Here is a 26,992-nt window from a genome sequence, read left to right on the forward strand (position 1 = left end):
ATTTTCAATAGTATCATTGGAAGCAAAGCAAACACTCAACTGACTCAGCGCAATGAAAAGGTTTCACGATGCTTTCTTGAATGAAATGACGTCACTACGCTACGTACGGTTACAGCTATTGTATTATGTAGGATTATAGTATAGATGATTGGGTTCTTTCTAGCGTCAGATATTCTGCTGTTGAAAATGAAATCACGAATTAGTCACAAGTCGGTAGCGATGTGAGCCGGACGCCACGCTCTTTGCTTGCCTTCGCGCTCTTTCGCGCCGCGGCTGGGTTCCCCGCGGATTTAGGCCAAGTGTTTCTCTTTCCTTCCTGGTCACAAACGTAACTCTATCCCTTTCTCCTAGTGCTACTTTCATTGATGTAATCAGTTCAATGTTTACACTTAGATATCAGGTGATGAAAATTCATTGTGTTTTGAATGCTGATAAAGGATTTCTCAGCTGGTTGCCGAGCTTTATGTAGGTATATCTTCTAGTATCGATTAGGAAATTACAGGGTTTTGTGGTGAATGAGTATATTTTCATTGCGTTGTTATCATTAGCCACATGCTGAGTTATGTTTCAAGTAGGCACGATGGCTGTCGTATCAATAAACAGAAAATACGTCCGTTGTTATTGGTTCCGTAAATGTTGTGTAACATTTTTTTTTATGTATTGTTATTGAATCTTATTTATCTACCTGTTTACTTCAATTCGTAATAAGTTTAGTTCAATATCTTCTGATAGATTTATACCTATCTTGTATAAAGTATGTCAACTACCTAAATAAAACAATCCCCAGTTACACATCAGTTGCATAACGTATTTAAATACCTATCTACCTATTGGGCTATTGGCTACGTCAAGTTGATAGCGAGTCAACAAACGTTATTAACTGCTGAAATTAGTTGGTGGATTCAGAAAAACCTCGTTTAACTACTTAAAGTACCATCAAGAACAATATTTGGGTATTAAGGTAATTTATTAAACTAGTGCAGTTAGAGAACAATGTACTGCTTAGTGAGTTTACATTTATTACTCTTCATTACAGTTACACTTAAGAGGATAGACCATTATAGACACGTAGGTACATATTAGAAAGTTCAAACAAGTAGTTATTAGGCGTATTTTAGCAATCAGACAATGGCGAAGGTCGACATACCTTTATCATAATAGGTATGTGTTGTAATGACACTCATGACATTGATCTTTATTATCTTCATGCCAATCATGCCATTGACCACGTCTAAGGCCTGACAAGTCGTCAGCTACTTCCCCTCTTATATACTAAGCAACCTCAATACTTGCCACAATCGAACTTAGGTTTGGTATGAAAATGCAAGTGGTGTGTGACGAACAAATTATTTTAGACATACCTATTTACCTAACTCTTAAACCCCATTTTAAAAATACCTTCTTAATATGGAAAATATCTTTTCGCGAAAAAGCAGAAATTTTTAAAACGCCAAAATTTAGCACCCTGCCCGATGTTGCCAATAAGTAAATAAAAAATATTTCTTACAGGATTACAAAATTGTCATAATGGACGAGGGACCAATTACCATTATGGGGGTGTTTCTTAAAAATGTTATTTTTATCTTACATACCTTTATTTTTTATTTTGTTGTAACGTAGCTTTAAGGATTACTTATAGAGTAGGTGTAGGTACACTGTTATTTTGTTACCTATCTGAATTATATGTTTTGTAAGACTCATCTGTACTAACTGTAAGATTAATCTAAAGGCATACCTAAAAATTTATCTAAAGCAATATACCTACCTATAATCTCGGGTTAAATATCGCTTTTGACTTTGTATTAGATCTTTTTTCTACGCAAGTAACTGGAATTCCGAGTAAACAACATTCGGAGCGTCTTTGCATTTCAACATTTTCAACCTAAAATGGCACAGCTCCAAGTCTGTTACTGGATGGCCTTTGTGCCTACACTGCTCTGAAATACACACTTATTTCTTAGTGCCAAAGTCAATAGCGAGCACGAGAAAAATCTGCTAATTTCCGAGCACGTTATACGTGTATTTCTCATAGGATTTAAAATGTCTCAGAGTAGAATAGAAACAGATTTGGAGAGGTGTTGATAGAAAAATAGGGCAATGAGTTCTATGAGAGAATAAAGAAATAAAAATGTACAATGCCAAGTTGAAGGTTAGGTTAGATTAATTAGATTGTCCTTAATAAGTGATGTATGCCCATATCGAATTAATCTAAAGCCTGACCAGTAATATATGATCACGCGCCATATTGCGGAATTTGATTGGAACTACATTTTTCATACTAAACTGAACTGTCACCCTATACATGAGAATAACAGCGCCCTCTTGGCAATGATCATACCGGTCGGGCTTTATTATTTTCCAATAAGTAAGTAAATAGCATGCGGGCGATGCTAGCGCCCTGTACAGTGTTACATTACCAATATTGATAAAATAATGATTCACATTAAAATAAAATAAAAACCGGTTAATAAATGTGTATCAGATAAATAGTCACCTGTATCTTCGAGCATTAGGTATTTGTATTTTAATGGACCTGGCGATCGGCTTTTAAATATGAAGAATATTCAGAACAAACTTGCGTTTTAAAGTTGCGTTTTGTAAAGAATTCCATAGTGGGTCCATATGCCATATCATCACAATCTATGTTTCGAACCAATTCAATAAAAATACGTGACAATGTCAACTGTCTAGGAAAGGAACCCAACATTACTACTTAGTCATGAATTTATTTATTTAAACTTTATTGCACAAGCAAAGAAAAATGTCCAAATGGCGGACTTAATGCCAAAAGGCAATGAATCGCGTGAAATGAATCGTGAAATAGATCTTGCCACACACAGACGTGATGGACACCAGCTGAGGTTAAGTGCTTAACTTAACTATTAGTTGACTTAACTATCGCTTGCCATAAGGACGAGATTTGCTTGTATCTTTATACGAATAACCTGTCAAGGCGTCCTTATGGCGAGCGACATAGTGAGACGGTTTGCCGGATATATCAACTAGTTTCATTTAGTTCGAAAAGACAGTTACCTTTTACTAGAAAATCACTGCGCTAATTTTTTATCAACCGCCTGAGATAAGTGGTAGACTTATAGTAAAGTAGTTGCCGTAGTTGGTGACCGTTTACGGGTCGAGTACTGAGGGCTTACCGCGAACCACGTTCGACGTGTTGCCTCTCTGTTACACTTACGTGCGATGCGAATTTACAAGTGCGACAGAGAGGCAACACGTCGAACGTGGTTCGCGGTAGGTCCTCTGAACTACGGACGGAGCGACAAAGAAGAGTCAGTACAAGACATATATATCGTCGGGGATAGAGCAATACCGCGTAACTGACTAAGTCGAAAGAGTTCGAAATTCAAACAACGTACAAGAAAGTTGGACCCTCTGCATATTTTGTTAGTTGTTACGCGGTATTGCAATATCCCGACGATATCAGGTTATGAATCGGGCTTTAAGTAACTTACTTTAGGTTTCTAAGTACTCAACATTGTAATGTAACAAATTGCATGCGGTTTTAGATAATGGCCGGCTAAGCAGCTGAATCAAAGCAAGCTTAGCTGCCAGCGATTTGGACAGCCCAGCCTAAACGTCATAATTTAATAGGAATGTGACGTTTGAAATAACACTAGTAGTTTCTGGGCTATCAAGATCGCTGCCAGTGCCAACTTATCTTGGTCTGAATCTAAAAGCAACGAATTCAATAGCATTATGCGCGTTTTTTCGAACAATGCACACAATTGATATTTTCATCGATAAAGCAGCGATTGCTTTTAGTTTCAGCAATCAAAAGTAGAAGGGTTTTTTGCCTACGGTTAAAAATAAAAGAAATATACGCTCGTGGACGGAATAGTCCCTATGATGGAATTGGCCACATTGACTCGCAAATTGCACACGATTATTGGTGACTACGTTTGTAGAGGCCATAAAAATACAATTTAGTAATAAATATTGCCATTTCTAACTATGACATTCTAACTATAACTGTAACTATAACTTTCTCATATAAACCTACGTAGACAGATAGGAAGTTCCTACTAGGAACGTAGAGAAACAATATTGGGTAAAGTGCCCTAAAGCCCTAATATCAGCTTCCTACTACTTTAATCGCTAATAGTGTCGTTATCTGTCGTACCAAGTACTTAAAGTGGTGTTTTTGTAATGTAATATGTAATTAGCAATCCTATAATTCAACTAAAATCACCATAAATAGAGCCGTTTATTTTTTATAATTTATTTTCTGAAGAGAGGATGAAATGCTCTATTATCAACCACTTTTTAAATCCAGCCACCGCGTCGCATGCCCTAATACCAGCCGCAGTGGTTCTGAAGTAAGCAGCAACGGACAAGAAACAGGGAAACAGATTGGTTGTTATCATGTAGAATAAAACAGCATTTTCCCGTAATCATTTTTAGGGTTCCGTAGCTAAATGGCAAAAGACGGAACTCTTATAGAATTAGAATTAGAAATGTTTATTTGCCAGAATACGTTACAATAAGGTCTTAAATCAGTTTTAGCATCAGTATTCAGTCGACATAAAGCCAACATGCAAAATGTTTATAATTTACATTTACTAGTAGAGTACATCAGGTACATGCATAAAATTTTAATAATCCTAATAAAAACAATGACATAATGCAAATAAAAATAAATGAGATTAAAATAGAAATACTAAGCTAAACTAAAATAGATTCGTAGGTATGTCAAAGTTATGTCATAATATGATAATGAAAAATTAAAAATTACAATTTGAAATTTAAATAGTCCTTAACAGTATTTTAAGCAATTGTCTTGTAGCCATTTAGTCAGTTTTATCCTAAATTCATTTCCACGCAACATTCTCAATTCATGAGGGAGCTTATTATACAAAACAATACACATGTTATACGCATTTTTCCTATAGATATCGCTTTTACATGCTGGCTGGTATATCATATTTTTATACTGGGCTCGTAGCTCTCTTGCAAACATGTCTTCTCGCTTTTTAAAATATCCTGGGTGGCTTTTAGTAAATAGGCACGCCTTTAAAATGTACATACAGGCTAAGGGGAGAATTAGATTCGTCATGTCTGTCCGTTTATGTCACAACCACTTTTTTCCGAAACTATAAGAGTTATACTGTTCAAAGTTGGTAAGTGGATGTATTCTATGAACCGCATTAAGATTTTTACACAAAAATAAAAAAAAAACAATAAATTTTGGGGGTTCCCCATACTTAGAACTGAAACTCATAAATTCTTTTTTTATCAAACCCATACATGTTGGGTATCTATGGATAGGTCTTCAAAAATGATATTGAGGTTTCTAATATCATTTTTTTCTAAACTGAATAGTTTGCGCGAGAGACACTTCCAAAGTGGTAAAATGTGTGTCCCCCCCCCCCCCCCGTAACTTCTAAAATAAGAGAATGATAAACCTGAAAAAATAAATGATGTACATTACCATGCAAACTTCCACCGAAAATTGGTTTGAACGAGATCTAGTAAGTAGTTTTTTTTAATACGTCATAAAATTTAAAAAACAAATTTTTTTCATCAATCCCATACGTGTGGGGTATCTATGGGTACGTCTTCGAAAATGATATTTAGGTTTGTGATATAATTTTTTTGTAAACTGAATAGTTTGCGCGAGTGACACTTCCAAAGTGGAAAAATGTGTCCCTGTAACTTCTAAAATAACAGAATGAAAAATCTAAAAAAAATATATGTACTGTAATAAATATAGTACTATGCAACCTTCCACCGAAAATTGGTTTGGACGAGATCTAGTAAGTAGTTTTTTTAATACGTTATAAAATTAAAAAAAAAATTCATCAAACCCATACGTGTGGGGTATCTATGGATAGGTCTTCAAAAATGATATTTAGGTTTCTAATATTTTTTTCTAAACTGAATAGTTTGCCCGAGAGACACTTCCAAAGTGGTAAAATGTGTCCCCCCCCCCCCCCCTGTAACTTCTAAAATAACAGAATGAAAAATCTTAAAAAAATATATGACATACATTACCATGCAAACTTCCACCGAAAATTGGTTTGAACGAAATCTAGTAATTAGTTTTTTTAATACGTCATAAATGGTACGGAACCCTTCATGGGCGAGACCGAATCGCACTTGGCCGCTTTTAGTTAAGAATATGTCGGTAATAATGGTAACATATAAGATGTATAATTAGTGAAAGAAAGAAAAAGAAACCTATGCACGACCACTTTTTATCGAGGACAGTCTTTATGTAACAAGATCGTCAAAACTACAAAAGTACCTACCTTCATAAAAAAAAAAAACCCAATGCAATGACCATTAGCAAAATATTGTCCCATTTAGTATAAATAATTTTAATTTATTCATTGTCAGAATATTTTCTTAAGCTACATAATTTAATGTAAAAAAAACGAACTATAGAAAGTCAAAACTAACAAGTGAAAAAAAACACGATGTCCTCAAATGTATCATTACGGCCCACTGTGCATGATGTAGGTAAGCGTGTTCATTTTCTGGTAAAAAATTCCGTCTATTTTTGGACGTATTAAAAGTTATTCATCGATTAATGCAGGTGGCTGGTATTAGGGGGGTGGCTGGAATGACGGCACTTTACCTTGTTCTAATCAGATAACATAACACACAAAACAAAGTCAGTATACGATGTTATGAACCGAGGGAACGAAGGTCTTACATTCAACTTGGGACACATCTTTGCTGCTGCTCCATAATGCATGTCGACAAACTTTTAAGTAAAAGATCCGGCCGCATTTAAACTTGTAAAAGTCCTCAATTGCAATGACGACAGAATCACCAATATGAATTTGGTCGATTTAAAAGCTCATTTTCATGTAAGCCACCACTACTTAATCCTTTCAACGCCACGCTACATAGTACACACCTTTATACCATAATAAACCTGATCGGATGCATAAGGTACATAAATATTACTCCTGTGCGTCTGTGGACATCTCCAGCGAACAAAGGGTTAAAATACCTTTAAAAATATCGCGAGCCGCGGTTTGTGGAACCACTGGCGTAGTGCATGCACTCTCGTTCGTTGATTATGCTCAATTTAACCCCTGCACGGTCCACAGTCCAAGCAACCAGTTAGTAAAGGACTTCCTCATTAGTAGCACAATGAGTAAGCGTGTATAGTTGGGTAAATGGAGAATTAAGGTAATTCAGCTCTGTTACAATTCACAATGCGTACTGAAATGTTTACTATGTATGAAATGTTTGTTTATATAGACATTAAATAATAGTTATTTACAGTACATATGGTGCTACTTTATAGCACTAGTGCGAAAATTTGCATATTACGTTACTGTGTCGAACATTTAAAGGGCCATATGTTTTAAGTCGACACGAGTTGCGAATTACCTATTCACATGTGTATCGTATAACGTTTTACAGTAGTTACAGTACATATGGCCCTTTAAATGTTCGACACAGTAACGTAATATGCTAATTTTCGCACTAGTGCGGTAAAGTAGCAACATATGTACTGTAAATTATATTGTAGGCATTGATTTATAATTATTGTAGGTATATATTATTTTACGCTCTCCATAACGTGTGTGCCGTTTTTAGGGTTCCGTACGCAAATGGCAAAAAACGGAACCCTCATAGATTCGTCATGTCCGTCTGTCTGTCCGTTTATGTCACAGCCACTTTTTTCCGAAACTATAAGAACTATACTGTTCAAACTTGGTAAGTAGATGTATTCTATGAACCGTATTAAGATTTTTACTCAAAAAAAAAAAAAAAAAACAATAAATTTGGGGGGTTCCTCATACTTGGAACTGAAACTCTAAAATTTTTTTTCATCAAACCCATACTTGTGGGGTATCTATAGGTATTCTTCAAAAATGATATTGAGGTTTCTAATATCGTTTTTTTTTAAACTGAATTGTTTGCGCGAGAGACACTTCCAAAGTGATAAAATGTGTCCCCCCCTGTAACTTCTAAAATAACAGAATGATAAAACTAAAAAATATATATGATATATGTATATCATATATTTTTACTGTGCAAACTTCCACCGAAAATTGGTTTGAACGAGATCTAGTAAGTAGTTTTTTTTAATACGTCATAAATAATGAACCCTTCATGGGTGAGTCCGACTCGCACTTGGCCGCTTTTTTTTGTCTTTGTTCAGAAGGCATGTAAGTACATATAATATCTAATATCTATTATTTGTTGTTTGCAAATTAGGTTAGATTTTTTAGAAGCCTTAAAATTACATTGTATTACTCCTTTTCAGCTTGGGCATAAATGGTTTCTTATGTCTGTCCGACTGTTTTCCTCTGTAGGTTGCATTTCTTCACTGATTCTCGTAAAATTTTGTGATCAGGTTCGATTATTATCTGTATTTTTTGTCATGCATTCGGTTTTTTACAAGTTACGAGCTCTACAGCTCACAAAGCCAGCTCACCATAACACCTCGGACATTGCTCGATTTCGAACGCACTCAATTACTACTCACCGATGTCACTCACACAATATAATGTGTATAATATTATGTATAAAAGCGTGACACATAAAATTAGCGTGTTACAAGTTTAGCGCACTTCGCTATCAGTAGCGGCGTCGCTATCGCAACGAGTGGTGATCTCAATCTCTGGTCGACCAAGGTATATTTATATTCATTTTTTTAAATATACAAAACGTCGGCTTGTACCTATTGCTTGTATGTATGTAAACGTTGACGAAATGGGCTCTATGATTAAGGATATTGAGCAAAAAGTGGAATATTTTCCTTAATTTTGATAAAGTCAATTAATTGCTTAAGTGTTCAGAGTGTTAACCGTCGAACGTCGAATGGCCATCTCGCTGGTCCAGGGCTGGGCCATCGTGTAGAGGAGCCATAATAATGTTCAGGTTAGGGCCGTTACAGACGCACTGCAACCGACTGCAATTTGTATTGGAACTGCACGCTGACTGCACGCCAACTGCAACGTTGGCGTGCAGTTCCCATACAAGCTGCAGTCGGGTTGTAGTCCTCCTATACCGGCCCTTATAGGTAGGCACGTATATGATACTTTAAGAGGGAAGTATACCACGTGATCGATTCTAAATATTTTCCATTCTCCATGATTTTTTAGTATGTTATTGACACAATGAAAAAAAAAGTGGCTGTGACATAATCGGACAGACAGACGGACATGACGAATCTATAAGGGTTCCGTTTTTTGCCATTTGGCTACGGAACCCTAACTAGGTTTATAGTTTTCCTTTCTTTTTTTGCAATTTAACAAAAAATAAAATCAAGAAAAGTGAAACCTATAAACCTAGAATATATAATGCTGAAGCGATCGACATCAAAATCAAAGTGATTTCATGATTTGTTAAGATTTAGTCAGTAGAAAGAAACCGTTTTCCCGAAATGGAGTTTTATAGAAAACTACCCTCTTACTCTTAACATCCGATTTAGTTCGTAGTTTTTTTTCTAATATTAAATTTGTTGTCTAAGGTCTAAGGGTGGTGTTCCAACTGACCAATTTCTTTGTTCAATGTGCATTGCGTCTCACTCTCTCATTAAGCAAAATGTGAGACGTAAATACTTATTGGACCGATGGAATAGGAATACTTAGCTTGCTAGCTTGTTTAAAACAAGCTTATACAGGATGTTTTATAATTTTAATGTAAGTATGTAATTTAATTTATTTATTTTATAATGTAGTACCTGGGCGACCGAGCTTTGCTCGGTTATAACTTATAACTATTTATTGTAATATGGTGGTGTATAGGTGATAATCCTAACTACATTTTTTACTAAACTAAACTTGTATAAAACAATAAAAATTTAAAAATTATATATAAACTTGAACATATAAAAAAAAGTTTAGTCACCGGGCAAGATTCGAACCCGTAACACTCATTTAGCAGTCCGCGTCTTAACTTATCCCGCTGGACCAGACGGACAGTGGCCGGCAACACGAAATTAGCGACCATATTCTGCGTTTAAAGAAAAACGCATGAAAACTCGAAAACACGCGTTTTCCCAAACATAAGACTAATCTAGATTGATTGTATACCCCCAAAAACCCACATATACCAAATTTCAGCGAAATCGTTAGAGCCGTTTCCGAGATCACAGAAATATATATATAGGTATATACAAGAATTGCTCGTTTAAAGGTATAAGATATGTACTCGACAAATATAAAATTTAAGTGCTGTGTATACTAAAATATATGGGCCGACAGACCTGAAACAAACACTATCAATTTCAAAACTTAACCTCCAGAGATCCACGAGGTAATTGGAACTGAATAAATTTTACTATGAAAAATCCTTGGGCCAGGAGTGCCAGGAAATGTCCTGGCACTTCTGGTACTAGGTTAGGGAACCGTCTGCGTCGGCCGTAATGCGTTTGGAGATGCGTAACTATTATTATTGGGAGCCCATTATGACCCCCTGCTGGGGAAAAACCTCCCCCTCCCTCTTTAGGGTTCTGTAGTCAACTAACGCCATATTCGTCTATCTGACCGTCCGTCCGAGGTTTTGCTCCCTAGAAAACTGCAATTTGGCATGCCGAAAAAGTAGTAAAATAATACTTTTATTATTTTGTGACCGGATCTGTGTAATCTTTAACAAATAAGGCACTAAGTTTATCAATATAATGTAATATGAAATATTTATTACACGCAAGTGTTTGTTTTGATATCACGTTTTTTTTTATTTTTTTTTTATTTTACTCCTTCGATTAATACTACAGTCAAGCTACATATGTTAAAAGGAGTGACATAATATTAACATAGAGAAGACCTTTCCAACGATACCCCACACTGTAGGGTTGAAGCAAAAAAAAAAATTCACCCCCACTTTACGTGTAGGGGAGGTACCCTCAAAAAAATTAAATTTTTAGATTTTATTGTACGACTTTGTCGGCTTTATTGTTTTATTTATCCATGCCGAATTTCAGCTTTCTAGCACTAACGACCACGGAGCAAAGCCTCGGACAGACAGACAGACAGACAGACAGACGGACATGGTGAAACTATAAGGGTTCCTAGTTGACTACGGAACCCTAAAAACAGATACCTACATAGTGCTAAAGTAATATGGTATAGTGATTTAATTAGTGTCAATTGAGGAAACGTCTTATTGTAAAAGCCAACAATAACATTGTCAGTTTTAGCGTTCCGTAAATTACAGCTAGAAGGCCACTGAAACAACGGAGACTTGGAATGGTAGCTGTCATATAATGTATGTAGTTGCCGAGGTCGTTTAGTTTACATAACATGCGGATATCGACCGCCGGTTATTCTTCAATCGAAAGCGAATAGCCGATAAGTACTAACGTACCTAGTTCAGTGGTCTGGGTACGGAGCTCGGAGGCTACCTATGTAGGCTCTCTCCCGTCTCCCATCCTTCTTAGCCAAGTAAGTAGTTTCTTTCACTTTCTTTTCTACAATCTAGATCAATTTAGTTCTAGTAATTATTAAGTGCATTGGCATCTCATTGTCTGTATGGTCGTTATGTGATGTGAGGTAGAATGACTGCTATAGTTAATTATTGGCCACTCTTAACAATAATACTGGCTATTGGCAGTGGCGGATTTACCCTAAGGCCAAGTAGGCCTGGGCCTAGAGCGGCGAGATAATTAGGGGCGGCACTCGGCAGTCTACCTGTATGATGGGTGCGCTGAGAAAGGGGCGGCTAGTACTTATTACAGGGCCTGGGGCCTAGGGCGGCAGACACTGCAAATCCGCCATCTGGCTATTGGCTTGTTTCTTTAGAATTTGTTAGGACCTTTGACACTGAACCACGAATCAAGCTAAATATTATAATAATACTGGCGAAGAGTATAGCGAAGAGTCTCGACCAACACCTTGAGAGACTCTCGCTAGGTGGTTGGATCAAGGGTCAGATGCAGAAGGCGGTGATCTTGGACACGACGCGTATAGTACGTCGGTTCCTCTCTCTGCAGCTCTGACCACCGGCAGCTTGGGCCTTGCCCCGCTGCTGGCGGCACCCTAGGTTAGGTTTTTTATAATGTGTTTATATGTATTTTGTATTGTTTTGTAAGTGTTTTTATATTTTACTTTTATATTCATATTATAAAAAAACCTAATCTAAGATATGCAATGAATAAAGAGAATAATAATATGTAGAAAAACATTTAATTTTTATCATCGCAGTATTAGTTTGAAGAGAAGACCAGTTTGTTTTGTTCATCATCATCGTTGTTACATTACCTATATTAAAAAATATATAAACCTTACAAGTTAATACAGAATACAGAATTTTATTAGTAAAATAAAGGTACATCTTCCAAGTCAAAATAAAATACAATTTTACAACTAATAATTATAGATTCAATAAAACAAATCAGTAATAGAAAAAAATAATAATATTTCGTTTCACGGTGTTGGGTCAATGATCTTTGGTTAAGGTTATACACATGAAGTCATCAATTGAGTAGCATGCGTGTTGAATAAGTAATAATTTAAGATAAAAAAAAAGAGTCAGTTTTCGAGTCCTTTAATGTAGATGGAAGGAAATTATATAATTTTATGTTTTATTTATGAGTTTTATGAAGTAAGTATATATGTGGTTGCAATAGTGCGTAATCTTAGTTCAGTATTATGTCACTACCTGTGAGTTCCTATAATTGGCTTCCTGTATCTACTATATTTTTCTATGTTAATGTCACAGCTGTTGGATCTCCAAAAAAATAAATAAATAAATAAATAAAGTATATATGAAATGTAAGCGATCGGTAGTCGTTTATTTCAACAAAATACAGTAAATTGATCTCTTGGCAGAAACACGTATAACATGTCAAAGTACCTATCTTAAATGTATAACACAAACTCGTATAGACATATAATCGTCATATATTAATTAAATACTTATAAATTAGCTATTGTCAATTTGGAATATATCATAGCGTTGAATTAGTTATCTAATTATTAAAAAACATTTAACTTGTTCAATACAATAAAACAAAAAAAATAATAGTTTTTACGTGTTCTCTTAAAGTGAATATAATTATTTCATATAGGTACGAGGTTGAGTCACGCAGCCATCGATATGTACCTATATATATATATATATATATATATATATATATATATATTCATTCGTCATCCGTTACATTCGCTATTCTCTAAATCGAAAGACCTTACATTTTTGTGCTTTAAAATAATATACGAGTATGTCAATTGTGTGGTAATTAGTATTTACCTAATTAACGTCGCATAAGTGTAAGGTTTTATTATTGACTTTAATTTTATTTTGTCGGCAGGTATGGGCGACGTGACATCGAGTTGCCATGCCGGTTCTACGCAACGCTGATCACCCCGCGTCGCAGGCCACCGACTCGGTGAGCCTGCGCTACGCGGTCGCCGTACTCGGAGCCTGGGCCGCCGAAGGAGGTAACAGTCTAACACTCCACAATATTATCCTGTAAGCTATAGCTATAGGCCATATAGCATGTCATGTTGGTTCTACGGAACACTGACCCGACTTGGTGAGTTTACGCTAAGCGATCGCTGTTCTTGGGACCTGCCCGCGTAGCCAACGTGCATATCGTTCACGCTCCGTGGCGGACGAAACGCAACTGTCACAGTCGCACTAATTTGGAAGAGTGATAGAGAGAGATGACTACGCTACGCTACGGAGCGTTAACGATTATAACGTTGGCTACGCGGCCTGGTTCGCCGAAGGTACGTCAACAGTCGAACACTCCACACATTGTCCTGTAACTCCTGTATAACAGGCCACTCAGCGATCAATGCCAGGGGGCCTAGCCAAGATGAAACGCTTTCTGTCTCTCTATCACTCTTCCATATTAGTGCGATAGAGAGACAATTCGTTGTCGTAGTGCAAATGATTGTCATCTTCTATAATATTCTATAATAAGTTTTATGTCTGAACATTTGTATGTCATTTGGAATATAAATTGTCGGAAAGCATATTTATTAACAATAACCTTTCTTAAATTCTTATGGCTGATTTTAATGTATGTTTTAGAATAAATTGTTAAAAATTGATCATCAACATTGCCAAACCATTTCCGCCGGCGGTAACGTTAGCTGTCGTCTACACCTCGACATTGGCAGAATCCACCTTGCTAAAATTGGCGAGGAGTAAAAGCCATTTAGGAAAAAGAAAAAAAAGTTAGCTGTCACTATAATATTGTAATTTTACTTATATTCTCACCCTTGATCTTTATATGTATATGATACTCAAGGATTATAACAAAACATTTTGTAAGCAGCCAGACCTATTGGAGGGGCCCAACCATCCTCAGATCCACATTCGCTATGAGTATGAGTACGATGGTGATTATGATATAGTCAGCCGAAAATACAAAAGCTAGAAAGTTGAACTTTGCACATCAGGATACGTTTATAAATATATACGAGATATAAGAAGCGATTTTGAAATATTGGACCCCTAAGGGGACGAGAATATGAGTAAAGTTAGGTACAATATTTTTTTGGCAGCTTTAAAGCGTCTGGTAAAAGTTGCGGAAATGGTCTGGCAATGTTAATTATCAATTTCTAACAATATTTTCTAAAATATAATATATACTTATAAAATCAGCCATGAGAATTTAAGAAAAGTTAGTATTATTTATAAGTAAGCACCTGGTACCAGACAAAAATGGCCGTCGTCGGGCCGATATAGCAGTATGCAGACATTAAAATGACATAGTAATTATAGTACCTAACACTACATTATCCCATACATTTTATCTATGAGAAAATAAGTAAGGTCTGGCGGCTCTGGGATCTAAGACCCATATTTTTCCGATGATTATACGATCAGATGTAAGGTTTCCAATTAGTGAGTTCGTGACGTAAGTGCATGTCATAAAAAATCAATAGAGTTGAATATTGTAAGTGCCATAAATGGCTTTTTATGCACTAGAGGTTTAATAAGTATATAATAATAGAATGTTTACTCGTTTACTCGTTGCTATCAAGAATATCAAGCTCAAAATCCTATTAGTTACCTTCATGCCCCATCCCCTATTAAACATGCAAGAAACGCCCCGTCGAGTGCCGTCGGTGGGTTCTATTCCTCTACGTACGTACGATTGCCTTGCCTTTACAACCCCTTATTTAATTTAATCGCCTTACATAAATGCGACCTTAATACTTCTCTAATAGAGTTGACATTCACATAAATCTCAACGGCATATTCGTTAATCAGTTTTGGACCGCGAGCCAGGAACAGATTTTCATGACCAATCGCCTCCCGGGTGAAAACTCGTATAGTAACTGTACGGCTATGCATGATGATCCCTCGTGGACGTCAGCTGCCGCTCCGTTGGTGGGTTGAGGAATGGCAGCCATCGAAACACGTAAAAAAATATTGTCATCGTCTCCAGTTTCATACTTTATCAGAGGATACTTCAGATGCTATTGTTACTTAAAACAATCGTAAGCCGGTTATATTGCGGTGGTAAGAACGTCAGCTGGTCGCATGAACATGTGAAAAATAAGCGCTTTACCTTTTTATGATAGTAATAACAAATCATGAAACTTTGCATGTAGCATTTCATCAGGTGAAACGCCTGAAACGCCATAAACGAATTACCTACGCAATTTACACATTACGCATACTTTACGGACATATAGTGGTAAGGCGCGTATTTTTACATGTTCATTTTACAGCTGACGGACTTTCCACCGCGATAAAATCAGCTAACGGTTTTTTATTTATTTAAAACAGCATCTAAACTATCATCTGACAAAGTATCAGCCGGGAGTCGATGACTGACGAAATATGCTCCTGGCTCGCGGTCTAATTATTTTATTATTGGTAAGTTCGGTTTCCAAGAGACGACGATGTCGCTAACGTCATATCAGTCATATGTTATCTATGAATAATAATGCATAACGATAAAGCATGATGATGTTGAACTTCCGATGAATTAGTAGAGCTCAATTGCAGTAAAAGATGTGGTCTTTATAAACGTTGGAAAACTTGTTGTGTATCCGTCTCATCAGACTGTCTGTCTGTCCGTCCCCGGCTTAGCTCAGTGACCACTAGTGCTAGAATTCCGTTCATTAATTTAAAAATGACATATTCTGTTTGCTGCTGCAGTTAACTGTTTTCGATTTACTTCCATATTTTAGAAAATATTTAAAATTAAATAACACATATAAAAGTGTCGTTTATCATTGTCTTTTACAGCTACCTACCCCTTCGACTTGACGAAGACGCGGCTGCAAATTCAGTCCGAAGTCGCAGCCGCTAACAAAGCCGGATATAAGGTATTAATCCATCCTTTATTATTATAAATTTTATGCGAAGGTGATTCTGTCTGTCTGTAAGGCCCTATTCATGATTAATTGAACCGCTGAACTGATTTAGTTGAAATTTGGTATAGAGACAATTTGAGCCCCGGGGAAGGACATAGGATATTTTATCAACCGTCATCATCATCATCATCTACGCAGACAACGTCGCGGGCTAGTTATAATTGAATCCACATTAATAAGCTATTAAATTGTATTTCACCGCATTATGGCATTTTTAGGTTTATAAGCATTAAGCATCCCGTAACAAAACGTTTTATTTCGTAGATCGAAAACCATGGCATGATAAAAACAGCAGTTGGCATCGCAAAACAAGAAGGCGTTCTAAAACTATGGAGCGGCCTGATGCCCATGTTCCAACGACACATCATATACTCGGGCAGCCGTCTCATCTTTTACGAAGAATTCAGAAACAGATTCAAGGATGAAGATGGAAAAACGTCTCTGAAAACCGCGTCTTTGGGTGAGTTTAGATTTTCCATATCGTATTTTATTTTTTTAATGGTAAAGCACAAATTCGACTGTAGAGTTCTGGTTTTAAACTGGTTCTTCTTTGGTGGAGTTCTGTATTTTTTTGCGTCATTTGAATGGACTATAAATAAAGCCGGTAAGTTTTGTCGTTTCGTTGTTGAGCAACGAACACTGGATTCCGGAGAACAAGGAAGAGCATTGTGTTCGAAAACAATTGACGCGAATTGAGAATCACATTTGCATGATCATAATACAGCAAGCAGCAACATTTTATTATGTACTTGTCTACTTAATTTATATGAAACTATTATTTTAAATCTTACGTCACTGTTGATTTTTATACAGAGTTTATTTATAGGACCAATTACCTCAACCATATTGAATAAGTCACAATGCTTGATGTAGGTACCTGCATGTCAAAATTTACAAACATGCATGGTATTTTTTACAGATGTTCAAATCTAAAATTTACACATGGACTTTGGTTATATACCAATGTACCTAGATAGATTTTCACTGAAAACTACACTATAAACCTTAAAACTGTATAAAAACTCATTGCATGCCTTATTACGTCTTGTTTGTTTAAACGAGTGTGTTGTTGAAGCGAAGGCGGACTGGCGGCAGGCGCGCTGGCGCAGCTCGTGGCGTCGCCCACGGATTTAGTGAAGGTGCAGATGCAAGCCGAGGGTCGGAGGGTTCTGCAAGGCAAGCCACCGAGGTATACTGGCTGCTGGCAGACGTACAAGCTGCTCTATAGGGAGAGCGGAATATTGGGCTTCTGGAGAGGTAATTTTTTTACTATATCTAATATATAAATTTACTATATCTAATATTAAAATGCATTTTATGACATCCGAGAATTCAGTGACATTTAATTGAATTTTATTTTCCTTTAATTCTTATATCTATTAATATTATTCTTGTTAATAATCTGATATCGTATAATTAATGTATTTTTAATTATTTATTATATTAATTAAATTAAATTTCTGACAAACAATGTATCCATAGAGTGTTAGTACAACAATACAAATAATAATAATAATGATCGAAAATGTATTAAGTGTTAATCTTATATTTATAATGTGTTGACGTGTAATGTATCATGCATTTACGAAATAAATATGAATATAATATAGGTACAATATAATTAAAGCGATTGTACCTCTGGCTGTCTATTGTCTCTTCAAGCTTAAACCGCTGAACCGATTTAGAAATTAGGGATGTAGTTAAATAGAGATAGTTTTAAGTCCCAGGAAAGGACATTGGATACTTTTATCCTGGAAACAATCATTTAAGGGGGTGAAATGGGGGGAAGATTTATGGTTGAATTACCTCTTGAGTTACCCTGTATTCAAAAGTACCTTATTACGAGTACGTATTAGCACAAAATATATAATAGTGTATTAGGTAGGTACCTACTTTTGTATATGGGGTAAATCACATCACTTAATATCCGCCGTCTCTCATGAAACTGTTTCATCTGTGTATCTATGTCCAGGAGCCGTACCAAACGTTCAACGTGCAGCGCTTGTCAACATGGGTGACCTAGCAGCCTACGACTATAGCAAACAATTCCTGATGCGGGAATTCGGCATGGCAGACAACGCGGTGGTGCACGCCGGGGCGGCGTTCGCGGCCGGATTCGTGGCTGCCGTTGTAGGCACTCCGGCAGATGTCATGAAGACCCGCCTGATGAATCAGCCCGTTGGTCCGGATGGGAGGTAAGAACATACGATGCTGCACTAGATCACGGGTCTTCAAATGTTTATACACGAGGGCCACGACAAGGCTTTCAGCCTTCCCGATGTACCAACACTAACACTTCGCTAGGTAATTCTAATCTAACTCATGAGTTGTTGTGCTACTGTATACATAATATATGTATAAGAATATACATGTGCACACGTGATAATAAATGAGAATTGTTCTAAAACTATAGTCGTAAATCCTACATTGATTTCCTGAAAAGGGTAGTTCAAACAATACTTCAATCCACTTCAATTTTTAACACTGATGTTATTATCTATTATAATAAACAACTTGTAAACGATTGTAAAAGTATATCCCATACAATAAATACGATTAGTAATAATTTTTAAGAAAAAAAAACCGACTTCAATAAGGGAGACCAGTGAAAGAACGATTATTGTTGATTTCATACAATTAAATTTAAAAAAAAACAGCGTCCTACGCCTATTAGGTATGTAGAAAAGGAGGTAACAAGTTTTTTTTTTGTCACTGCACCCACCTTGACACATTTCAGATTTGCCCTATGGTTGAATGGTAAGATACCCCCAATAGGGTATTCCACTGTATTTAAGATAAATTATTTCACACCATGCATGACATAATTATCTGGTGCTAATTATTAAAAAAACTAAATAGGATAAAAATATAAAAATGTGCCTTGAAAACCTAACTGCTTGACAAACATGCAAAGAGAACAAATTGCCAAACGTGAACTATGCATCGTTGAAGAGTTCCGTTCTATTCATCATCAGCAGTTCCACTTCATCAGATGTCACTTCTACAAATGTAAATACTTAATTTGTTGATGAAAGTACTAAGATCACTATATATATATGCCTTTAACATTTGAGGAGTTCCCTCGATTCTTCATGGACCCTATCGTCAGAGCTCGAACTTGAGAAAAATTTGTCTTGAAAATCTAATTTGCTTAACAAACACAGCAAAGAGGAAAAATCACCAAACGTTTACTATGCGTCGTTGAAGAGTTCCATTCCGATCATCATCAGCAGTTCCACTTCATCAAATGTCACATTTTTAAATGTAAATGCTTGATTTGTTAAAGAAAATACAAAAATCACTATATGTATGCCTTTCACATTTGAAGAGTTGCCTCGATTCCTCATGGACCCTATCGTCAGAACTCGAACTTGACAAAAAATTGTCTTGAAAATCTAATTGACTTAACAAACACAGCGAAGAGGACAAATCGCCAAACGTGTACTACGCGTCGTTGAAAAGTTCCATTCTGATCATCATCAGCAGTTCCACTTCATCAAATGTCACTTTTTAAAATGTAAATGCTTGATTTGTTAAAAAAAATACAAAAATCATTATATGTATGCCTTTCACATTTGAAGAGTTCCCTCGATTCCTTATGGATCCCATCATCAGAACTGAGTTTTGACAAAAACGGGACCAATCTGTATATATATAGATTCAAGCAAAAAAATAAATTTCAAAATCGGTTTAGAAATGACGGAGTTATGGAGTAACAAATATTAAAAAAAAACAAACACACCGAATTGATAACCTTTTGAAATCTTGAAGTCGGTTAAAAAGCGACAATAAAAGTATATACTAGGTTCGCTTATACATAGCGCGTTCTAAGTTTATGAATTCCCTGAGGACTTAAACGGCTTCGTCCACTAGATTTGATTACATGGGTTTCTTTAATTAAGTTACGAGCCCTCTTTGGGCAGAGCTTTACGTAATTAAGAGCCCTTAATCCTTGGAGCGTTCTCCGATTTCACGAAATAACGCTCGATAGATGGCGTTGGCGCTCGGTACGCGAGCGCCGGCAACGCGACGCGCGTTTCAATGCAGACTAGAATAATCTTGATAGTTTTCAATATAATTTCAAGCAACATTAATTTTAGTGTTATATGATATCATATGGGCACTCTTTATTTTATTTTATATGCACAGTAGTTTTTTTTATGTACACTACTACTAAGTGTACAGACTACAGAGTGTACTATAACCCTTGCTCTTTATTCTGTCTCTTTCACACCAATGGAAAATGAAGAAGTTAGTAAATGACTGCAGGTATAAATAAAGTATATTAGTGCGATAGAGAGACAGATAGTGTTTCGTTGTCGTATCGTAAACGATTGGCATGTTGGCCACACACTTGCTTGGTGCCTAGCCAAAATACCAATCGTTTGCGTATATTAGTGCGATAGAGAGACAGTAGTGTTTCGTTGTCGTATCGTAAACGATTGGCATGTTGGCTACGCACCCATGATACCTAGCCAAGAAGCCAATCGATTGCGCATATTAGTGCGATAGAGAGACAGATAGTGTTTCCTTGTCGTATCGTAAACGTTTGGCATGTTGGCTACGCACCCATGCTGCCCAGCCAAGATGCCAATCGTTTGTGCATATTAGTACGAGAGAGAGACAGATAGTGTTTCGTTGTCGTATCGATTGGCATGGTGGCTACGCACCCATGCTGCCTAGTCAAGATGCCAATCGTTTGCGCACATTAGTGCTATAGAGTTTCAGTGTTATTTGAAATCACGTTAGGTTTTGTATTATTATTTATGACCCGAATGAAGTCCATCCAGGTTCTTATGATGGAGTCAGGAGTTGGTCACCAGAACTCCTAATCTACTCATTATAATTCCATCGTGCTTGGGCTCAAAAGATTTGCCCTGACGAACACCATCGATCTAGATGAGGTCCAGGGTCTCATGACGGAGTCAGGAGTTGGTCACCAGAACTCCCCAGAACTCCTAATCTACTCATCATAACTCCATCGAGTTTCGGCTCAATAGATTTACCCTGATGAGCACCATCAATCTAGATGAAGTCCAGGGTCTCATGATGGAGTCAGGAGTAGGTCACTAGAACTCCTAATCTACTCATTATAATTCCATCGTGTTTGGGCTCAAAAGATTTGCCCTGACGAGTACCATCGATCTAGATGAAGTCCAGGGTCTCATGATGGAGTCAGGAGTTGGTCACCAGAACTCCTAATCTACTCATTATAATTCCATCGTGTTTGGGCTCAATAGATTTGCCCTCACGAGCACCATCAATCTAGATGATATTCAGGGTCTCATGATGGAGTCAGGAGTTGGTCACTAGAACTCCTAATCTACTCATTATAATTCCATCGTGTTTGGGCTCAAAAGATTTGCCCTGACGAGTACCATCGATCTAGATGAAGTCCAGGGTCTCATGATGGAGTCAGGAGTTGGTCACCAGAACTCGTAATCTATTTATCATAACTCCATCGTGTTTGGGCTCAATAGATTTACCCCGACAAGCACCATCAAATTACCATTATGATGAATAGATTAGGAGTTCTGGTGACCAACTCCTGAGTCCATCATGAGACCCTAGACTTAATCTAGATCGATGGTACTCGTCAGGGCAAATCTTTTGAGCCCAAACACGATGGAGTTATGATGAATAGACTAGGAGTTCTGGTGACCAACTCCTGAGTCCATCATGAGACCCTGGACCTGATCTAGATTGATGGTGCTCGTCAGGGCAACTCTATTGAGCCCAAACACGATGGAGTTATGATGAGTAGATTAGGAGTTCTGGTGACCAACTCCTGACTCCATCATGAGACCCTGGACCTCATCTAGGTCTATGGTGCTCGTCATGGCAAATCTCATGAGCCCAAACACGTTGGAATTATAATGAGTAGATTAGGAGTTCTAGTGACCAACTCCTGACTCCATCATGAGACCCTGGACTTTATCTAGATTGATGATGCTCGTCAGGGCAAATCTATTGAGCCCAAACACGATGAGGTTATGATGAGTAGTTTAGGAGTTCTGGTGACCAACTCCTGACTCCATCATGAGACCCTGGACCTCATCTAGATCGATGGTGTTCATCAGGGCAAATCTATTGAACCCAAACACGATGGAGTTATGATCAGTAGATTAGGAGTTCTGGTGACCAACTCCTGACTCCATCATGAGACCCTGGACCTCATCTAGGTCGATGGTGTTCGTCAGGGCAAATCTATTAAGCCCAAACACGATGGAGTTATGATGAGTAGATTAGGAGTTCTGGTGACCAACTCCTGACTCCATCATGAGACCCTGGGCCTCATCTAGATCTATGGTGCTCGTCAGGGCAAATCTTTTGAGCCAAAACACGATGGAATTATAATGAGTAGATTAGGAGTTCTAGTGACCAACTCCTGACTCCATCATGAGACCCTGGACTTTATCTAGATTGATGGTGCTCGTCAGGGCAAATCTATTGAGCCCAAACACGATGGCGTTATGATAAGTAGATAAAGAGTCCTGGTGACCAACTCCTGACTCCATCATGAGACCCTGGACCTCATCTAGATCGATGGTGTTCGTCAGGGCAAATCTTTTGAGCCCAAACACGATGGGATTATAATGAGTAGATTAGGAGTTCTGGTGACCAACTCCTGACTCCATCATGAGAACTTGGACTTCATCCGGGTCAAAAATAATAATGCAAATGCAAACCATCAATATCAATATCTTTATTGCTTACTGTTACATAGGAACCCTAACGTAATTTCAAGTAAAAATGAGTTTTTCAGAAAATCGCAGCCAAATAACACTAGACCCTACTCATAGTGTTGTGTTCCTGCCGGTGAGTAAGGTTGCCAGAGCTCAACGAGGGGCGGGAGGGGGTTAGAGTCGGCAACGCGCATGTAACTCCTCTGGAGTTGCAGGCGTACATAGGCTACGGATACTGCTTACCATCAGGCGGGCCGTAAGCTTGTTTGCCACCGACGTAGTATAAAAAAAAGGACCACTGAAAATCCATCAATAAGCGAGAGTCTGTTAAGCATAGTGTAAAAAATGAACTTTTATTAAGATTTTCTAATCGCAGTATATAGCACTTCTCGGAACTCCGTAGCTGATTACGATCGCAACGAATGCCTGACAATCGAGCACAGGTCCGTCCTCTAAGCGCGCTCCGCGCGGACTGAGAGCGGGGCGTCGCTGCTGCGTGATTTATACGTGTTTAAAAAAAAAAAAATTGACGGCAATGTAGGTCCCATAGTTATGATTTTTTTTTTATAGGTTAACATAAAGTTACAGTTTGCTATAATATTATTTTTAAAGCAAAATATGCGTACAATTTGCGGAAAAAAAATATAATAAAACCCTGTTTTCGCCAAAAAAATGAAGAAAACTCGGAAGGTATTTTATCAGATTTTTCAAATGAATCTTCGATTGTTAATCATTCCAGCCCCTCGTACGAGATATGTTGAATCAAATTGTAGTCATTCATGTACCAAATGATTCTTGTTTAAAGCAAAATTGAGAACCGAAACGCCACATCTCACTGCAAAATTTGGAAAAGACTCCCAAAAAAACTCATTAAAAAAGAGGTTTAAAAGAGAAAATGAAAATTTGAACTGTTGGAGCCGCTAGTTTAGGAAACGATTATTTAAGTACGTTACCAGTTTTTGAATAAATACTAATAGTTACGTCGTAATCTTGAATGAAAAAGGAAGCATTTTACAAAATACGCTCGTCTGTAGGAATAAGGACTCTTAAGTGGAAACTTTCTACAAATATCCAGATTCATTAGTTCAACTGCCAATCACCATCAAAATCAACACGACAGCTACAGTCAATTTATACATTTTTAATGCTTACGTACCTATAATTATGGAATAGCTACTCTTGAGTTAATTTTAGATACTTAGGGAACTTTGAGAATGTTGCTGTCATGTCATTCGTGTTAACTTTAAATAAATAGGCGCACTGACTTCGTAAATGCACATTATACATAGCAAGATAACGACTATTAAAGAGTCGAATCGGCCGAGGTCGGCCGATCGCGGTCAAAGTCGAACCGCGGTCGGGCAAGCAATGTCGTATGACCCGTTTTTTCCATACATACATTTTATAAGTATACTACAGTATCCACATTGAGCGTGGACTATGGAGCGTGAAAATCAATACTTTGCAGTGACTTGCCAAGATCAAGCTGCATTAAATTGAGATTAGGATATTTCCGTGCCTACAAAAGCAAGCAAAAGTTTCATCTATTTCACTAGGCGGCCCTCTATCGTCCTGCGACCACGAGGGAGTTTTTTTTTAAATATTTTGAATCCTTTACTTACTCAACAAAAGTTCAGAATATATTTGTGAAATTGTACGCAGGGTCTCAGGAGGCTGTATATAGGTGTAGGTATTATGAGTTAGCTTATAGCGAATTATGCGTAGGAATCACTAACTTTTAATTTTAATAATTATAAGTCCTCCAATTATCTGTAGGTTTATTTTGGCTGATGGTGATATTGATGATATAATAACCTAATTAATTATTTTCTATCTTTTCCAGGGGTGTCCTGTACCGTGGGATGATTGATTGTCTCCAGCAATCAGTGAAGAACGAAGGCATTTTGTCCTTGTACAAGGGCTTCTTGCCCCTCTGGATGCGATTAGGCCCGTGGGCACTGATCAACTGGATGGCTTTTGAAAACATCATGCTAGCCTTAGGGGGAAAGACATTTTAGAGAACATTACAGAACAGATCAGTTGTTAAAGTCAATAGTATAAAGCAAGACAATTATATTACTCTGTATCTTTAGATATTTAAATAAAAGTAAACAAAATCTACCCTCAAATGGCTCCTTAAGCCAGTTGAGTTGAGGGTAGATGAAAAAATTACATGATCAAATAATGTAGGTTATTAGTCAGGTCGTTCAGTGACAGATCCAGGCGGTTTTGTATTTGGTTGGTTAACCGATAAATGTTATAACTACCCGAAATGTCCAAATTATTTGTTTACTTTTATTTAAATACCAGTTTTACTAGTTGACTGGAAGTTTGGGAGAGAACCACAAAAACGTATACCTAAGTCAAGCCTAAACTAGAAGCCAGGTCAAAAATGTAAAAAGCTAGCATCCTATATATAGAAATCCTCTTGACGTTTCATCAAGAGTAGAGATATAGATAAAAGTATGACTAGGGAAACTAGCATTCTTCGCCATCTCTTGTTTTTAACTGTTGCCACGTGTAGATGACAGCTGTCATCTCAATACTATTGAACTATTGTACAGAATTATAAAACGTAGATTCATATTATTATTATTAAAGCTGTAAGTGAGATGACAGATTTCGCTAAGACCGGTACGATAAAAATATTTAAATTAACATTAGGCAACCTAAACTATTTTGATTGCGTAGCACAATTTTTATATTTTATTTATTTGTTGTTTTTTTATTAATTGATATAGGTATTTTAATGCGGAATCATAGACGAAGTACGTCTAAGTGATATAGTGAGACCTCTATTCTATCGATATTTTTTTACGTTTGTTTTGGTGTTGTCTTGTAGTCTTTGCGACCAATCAAGATTTTATTCGTAAAATATTCTGCTTAAGTATAGGTAAAATATATACATTATACTCCAATGACAATACTAAAACAACGCATAAAAGATATCTTTAGGATTAAGCGCAAGGTGCGAACTTAGTAAAATAGAGATAAGTAATACATAGTACTTAAGTAGAACCATATAACATAACGATGAATTGAATTTGAAACACTTTGATGAAGCGGACTAGACAATTAGGTATTAGGTGCTATCTATTTTTTTAAATATTCGATTTGAAGTCAGCTATATGTATTACCAAAGTTTGTTGAATCTGGTGAAATAAAGGGCAAAGCACTAATAACTGGAACATTAGGTACATTAACCATCAATATTGTATACACATGCCGTTAGTTAAAAACGTCATTGTCATTAGCCTGTTATTGGAAGTTTACCCTTCCAACTAAGTAGGTAAGTTAAATTGATACCAAAGTTTATTTTATGTTTTATTTGTTCTGTAGGTACTATTACAACACTAATTCTTGTTCATTGTCTTCATTAGAAACGGCTTTCCCACAGCGTATTCAGTATGGGTTGGATTCCAGGATTCTTGCCCAGAGTCAGCCCCAGAGTGGCTCCAGACAACAAAGATATGTAAACAGAATACATATTTCGGATTATTTCACTAGTAAAGCAGTATACATTTCTTTGACGACTGATCTTGGAAAGAACGCCCAGACTCCCCCTGTTAATATTTTTTTTATAAATTGAAATTCGTAACTGAACAAAATAATATTGTCTTTAATATTAAGTTGATTTTATCTCAGCTCTAAACTTCACTTCGCATAAAATTACACAATCTATGTAACTGCTCAAATGGATGAAGACTCGTAACAAACACATGTAATAAGTTTGTGCAAAACTTCTGACAAACGTAAGTCGTATTATCAGTAGTTTTGCATAAAATCGTACTTATATCACATTATTATAAGCCTTAACTGTTTATGAATCATTTTTTTTGTTTTCCTGTATATTTTATAATATAAGCATGCTGTTTACTAAATGTGATGTTATTTAGGTATAATAAATTATTAAACTGTTGAAAATCATTATTTTTTCTATTGTCTTTCCCCTAACGTACCCTCCTAGTGCCTTTTTAACTCTGTGTGTTATAACAAACCTCGGGGTCTAAATAAATAGTATTCATTGGCAGTGCCAAT

At 36.8% G+C, this 26,992-nt stretch overlaps 1 protein-coding gene across 4 annotated transcripts; it reads left to right on the top strand.

The window, feature by feature from the left end:
* The first annotated feature begins 185 nt into the window (after positions 1-185).
* On the top strand, positions 186-26,881 carry LOC133522107 (mitochondrial uncoupling protein 4). Of its 4 annotated transcripts, none has more exons than XM_061857319.1 (7): positions 186-469; positions 13,238-13,367; positions 16,141-16,220; positions 16,533-16,728; positions 17,349-17,525; positions 18,241-18,463; positions 24,798-26,881. In XM_061857319.1, the coding sequence occupies exons 2-7, from the start codon at positions 13,265-13,267 to the stop codon at positions 24,970-24,972; spliced, it is 954 nt and encodes a 317-aa protein (XP_061713303.1). In that variant the 5' UTR covers positions 186-469; positions 13,238-13,264; the 3' UTR covers positions 24,973-26,881. The 4 variants fall into 4 exon arrangements, with proteins under 4 accessions (XP_061713303.1, XP_061713300.1, XP_061713302.1 ...); XM_061857316.1 differs by having other exon boundaries at positions 190-465; XM_061857318.1 differs by lacking the exon at positions 186-469 and adding an exon at positions 8,506-8,615.
* The last annotated feature ends 111 nt before the right edge of the window (positions 26,882-26,992 follow it).

This window comes from Cydia pomonella, chromosome 10 (assembly GCF_033807575.1).
Source record: "Cydia pomonella isolate Wapato2018A chromosome 10, ilCydPomo1, whole genome shotgun sequence".
NCBI classification, from domain to species: domain Eukaryota; kingdom Metazoa; phylum Arthropoda; class Insecta; order Lepidoptera; family Tortricidae; genus Cydia; species Cydia pomonella.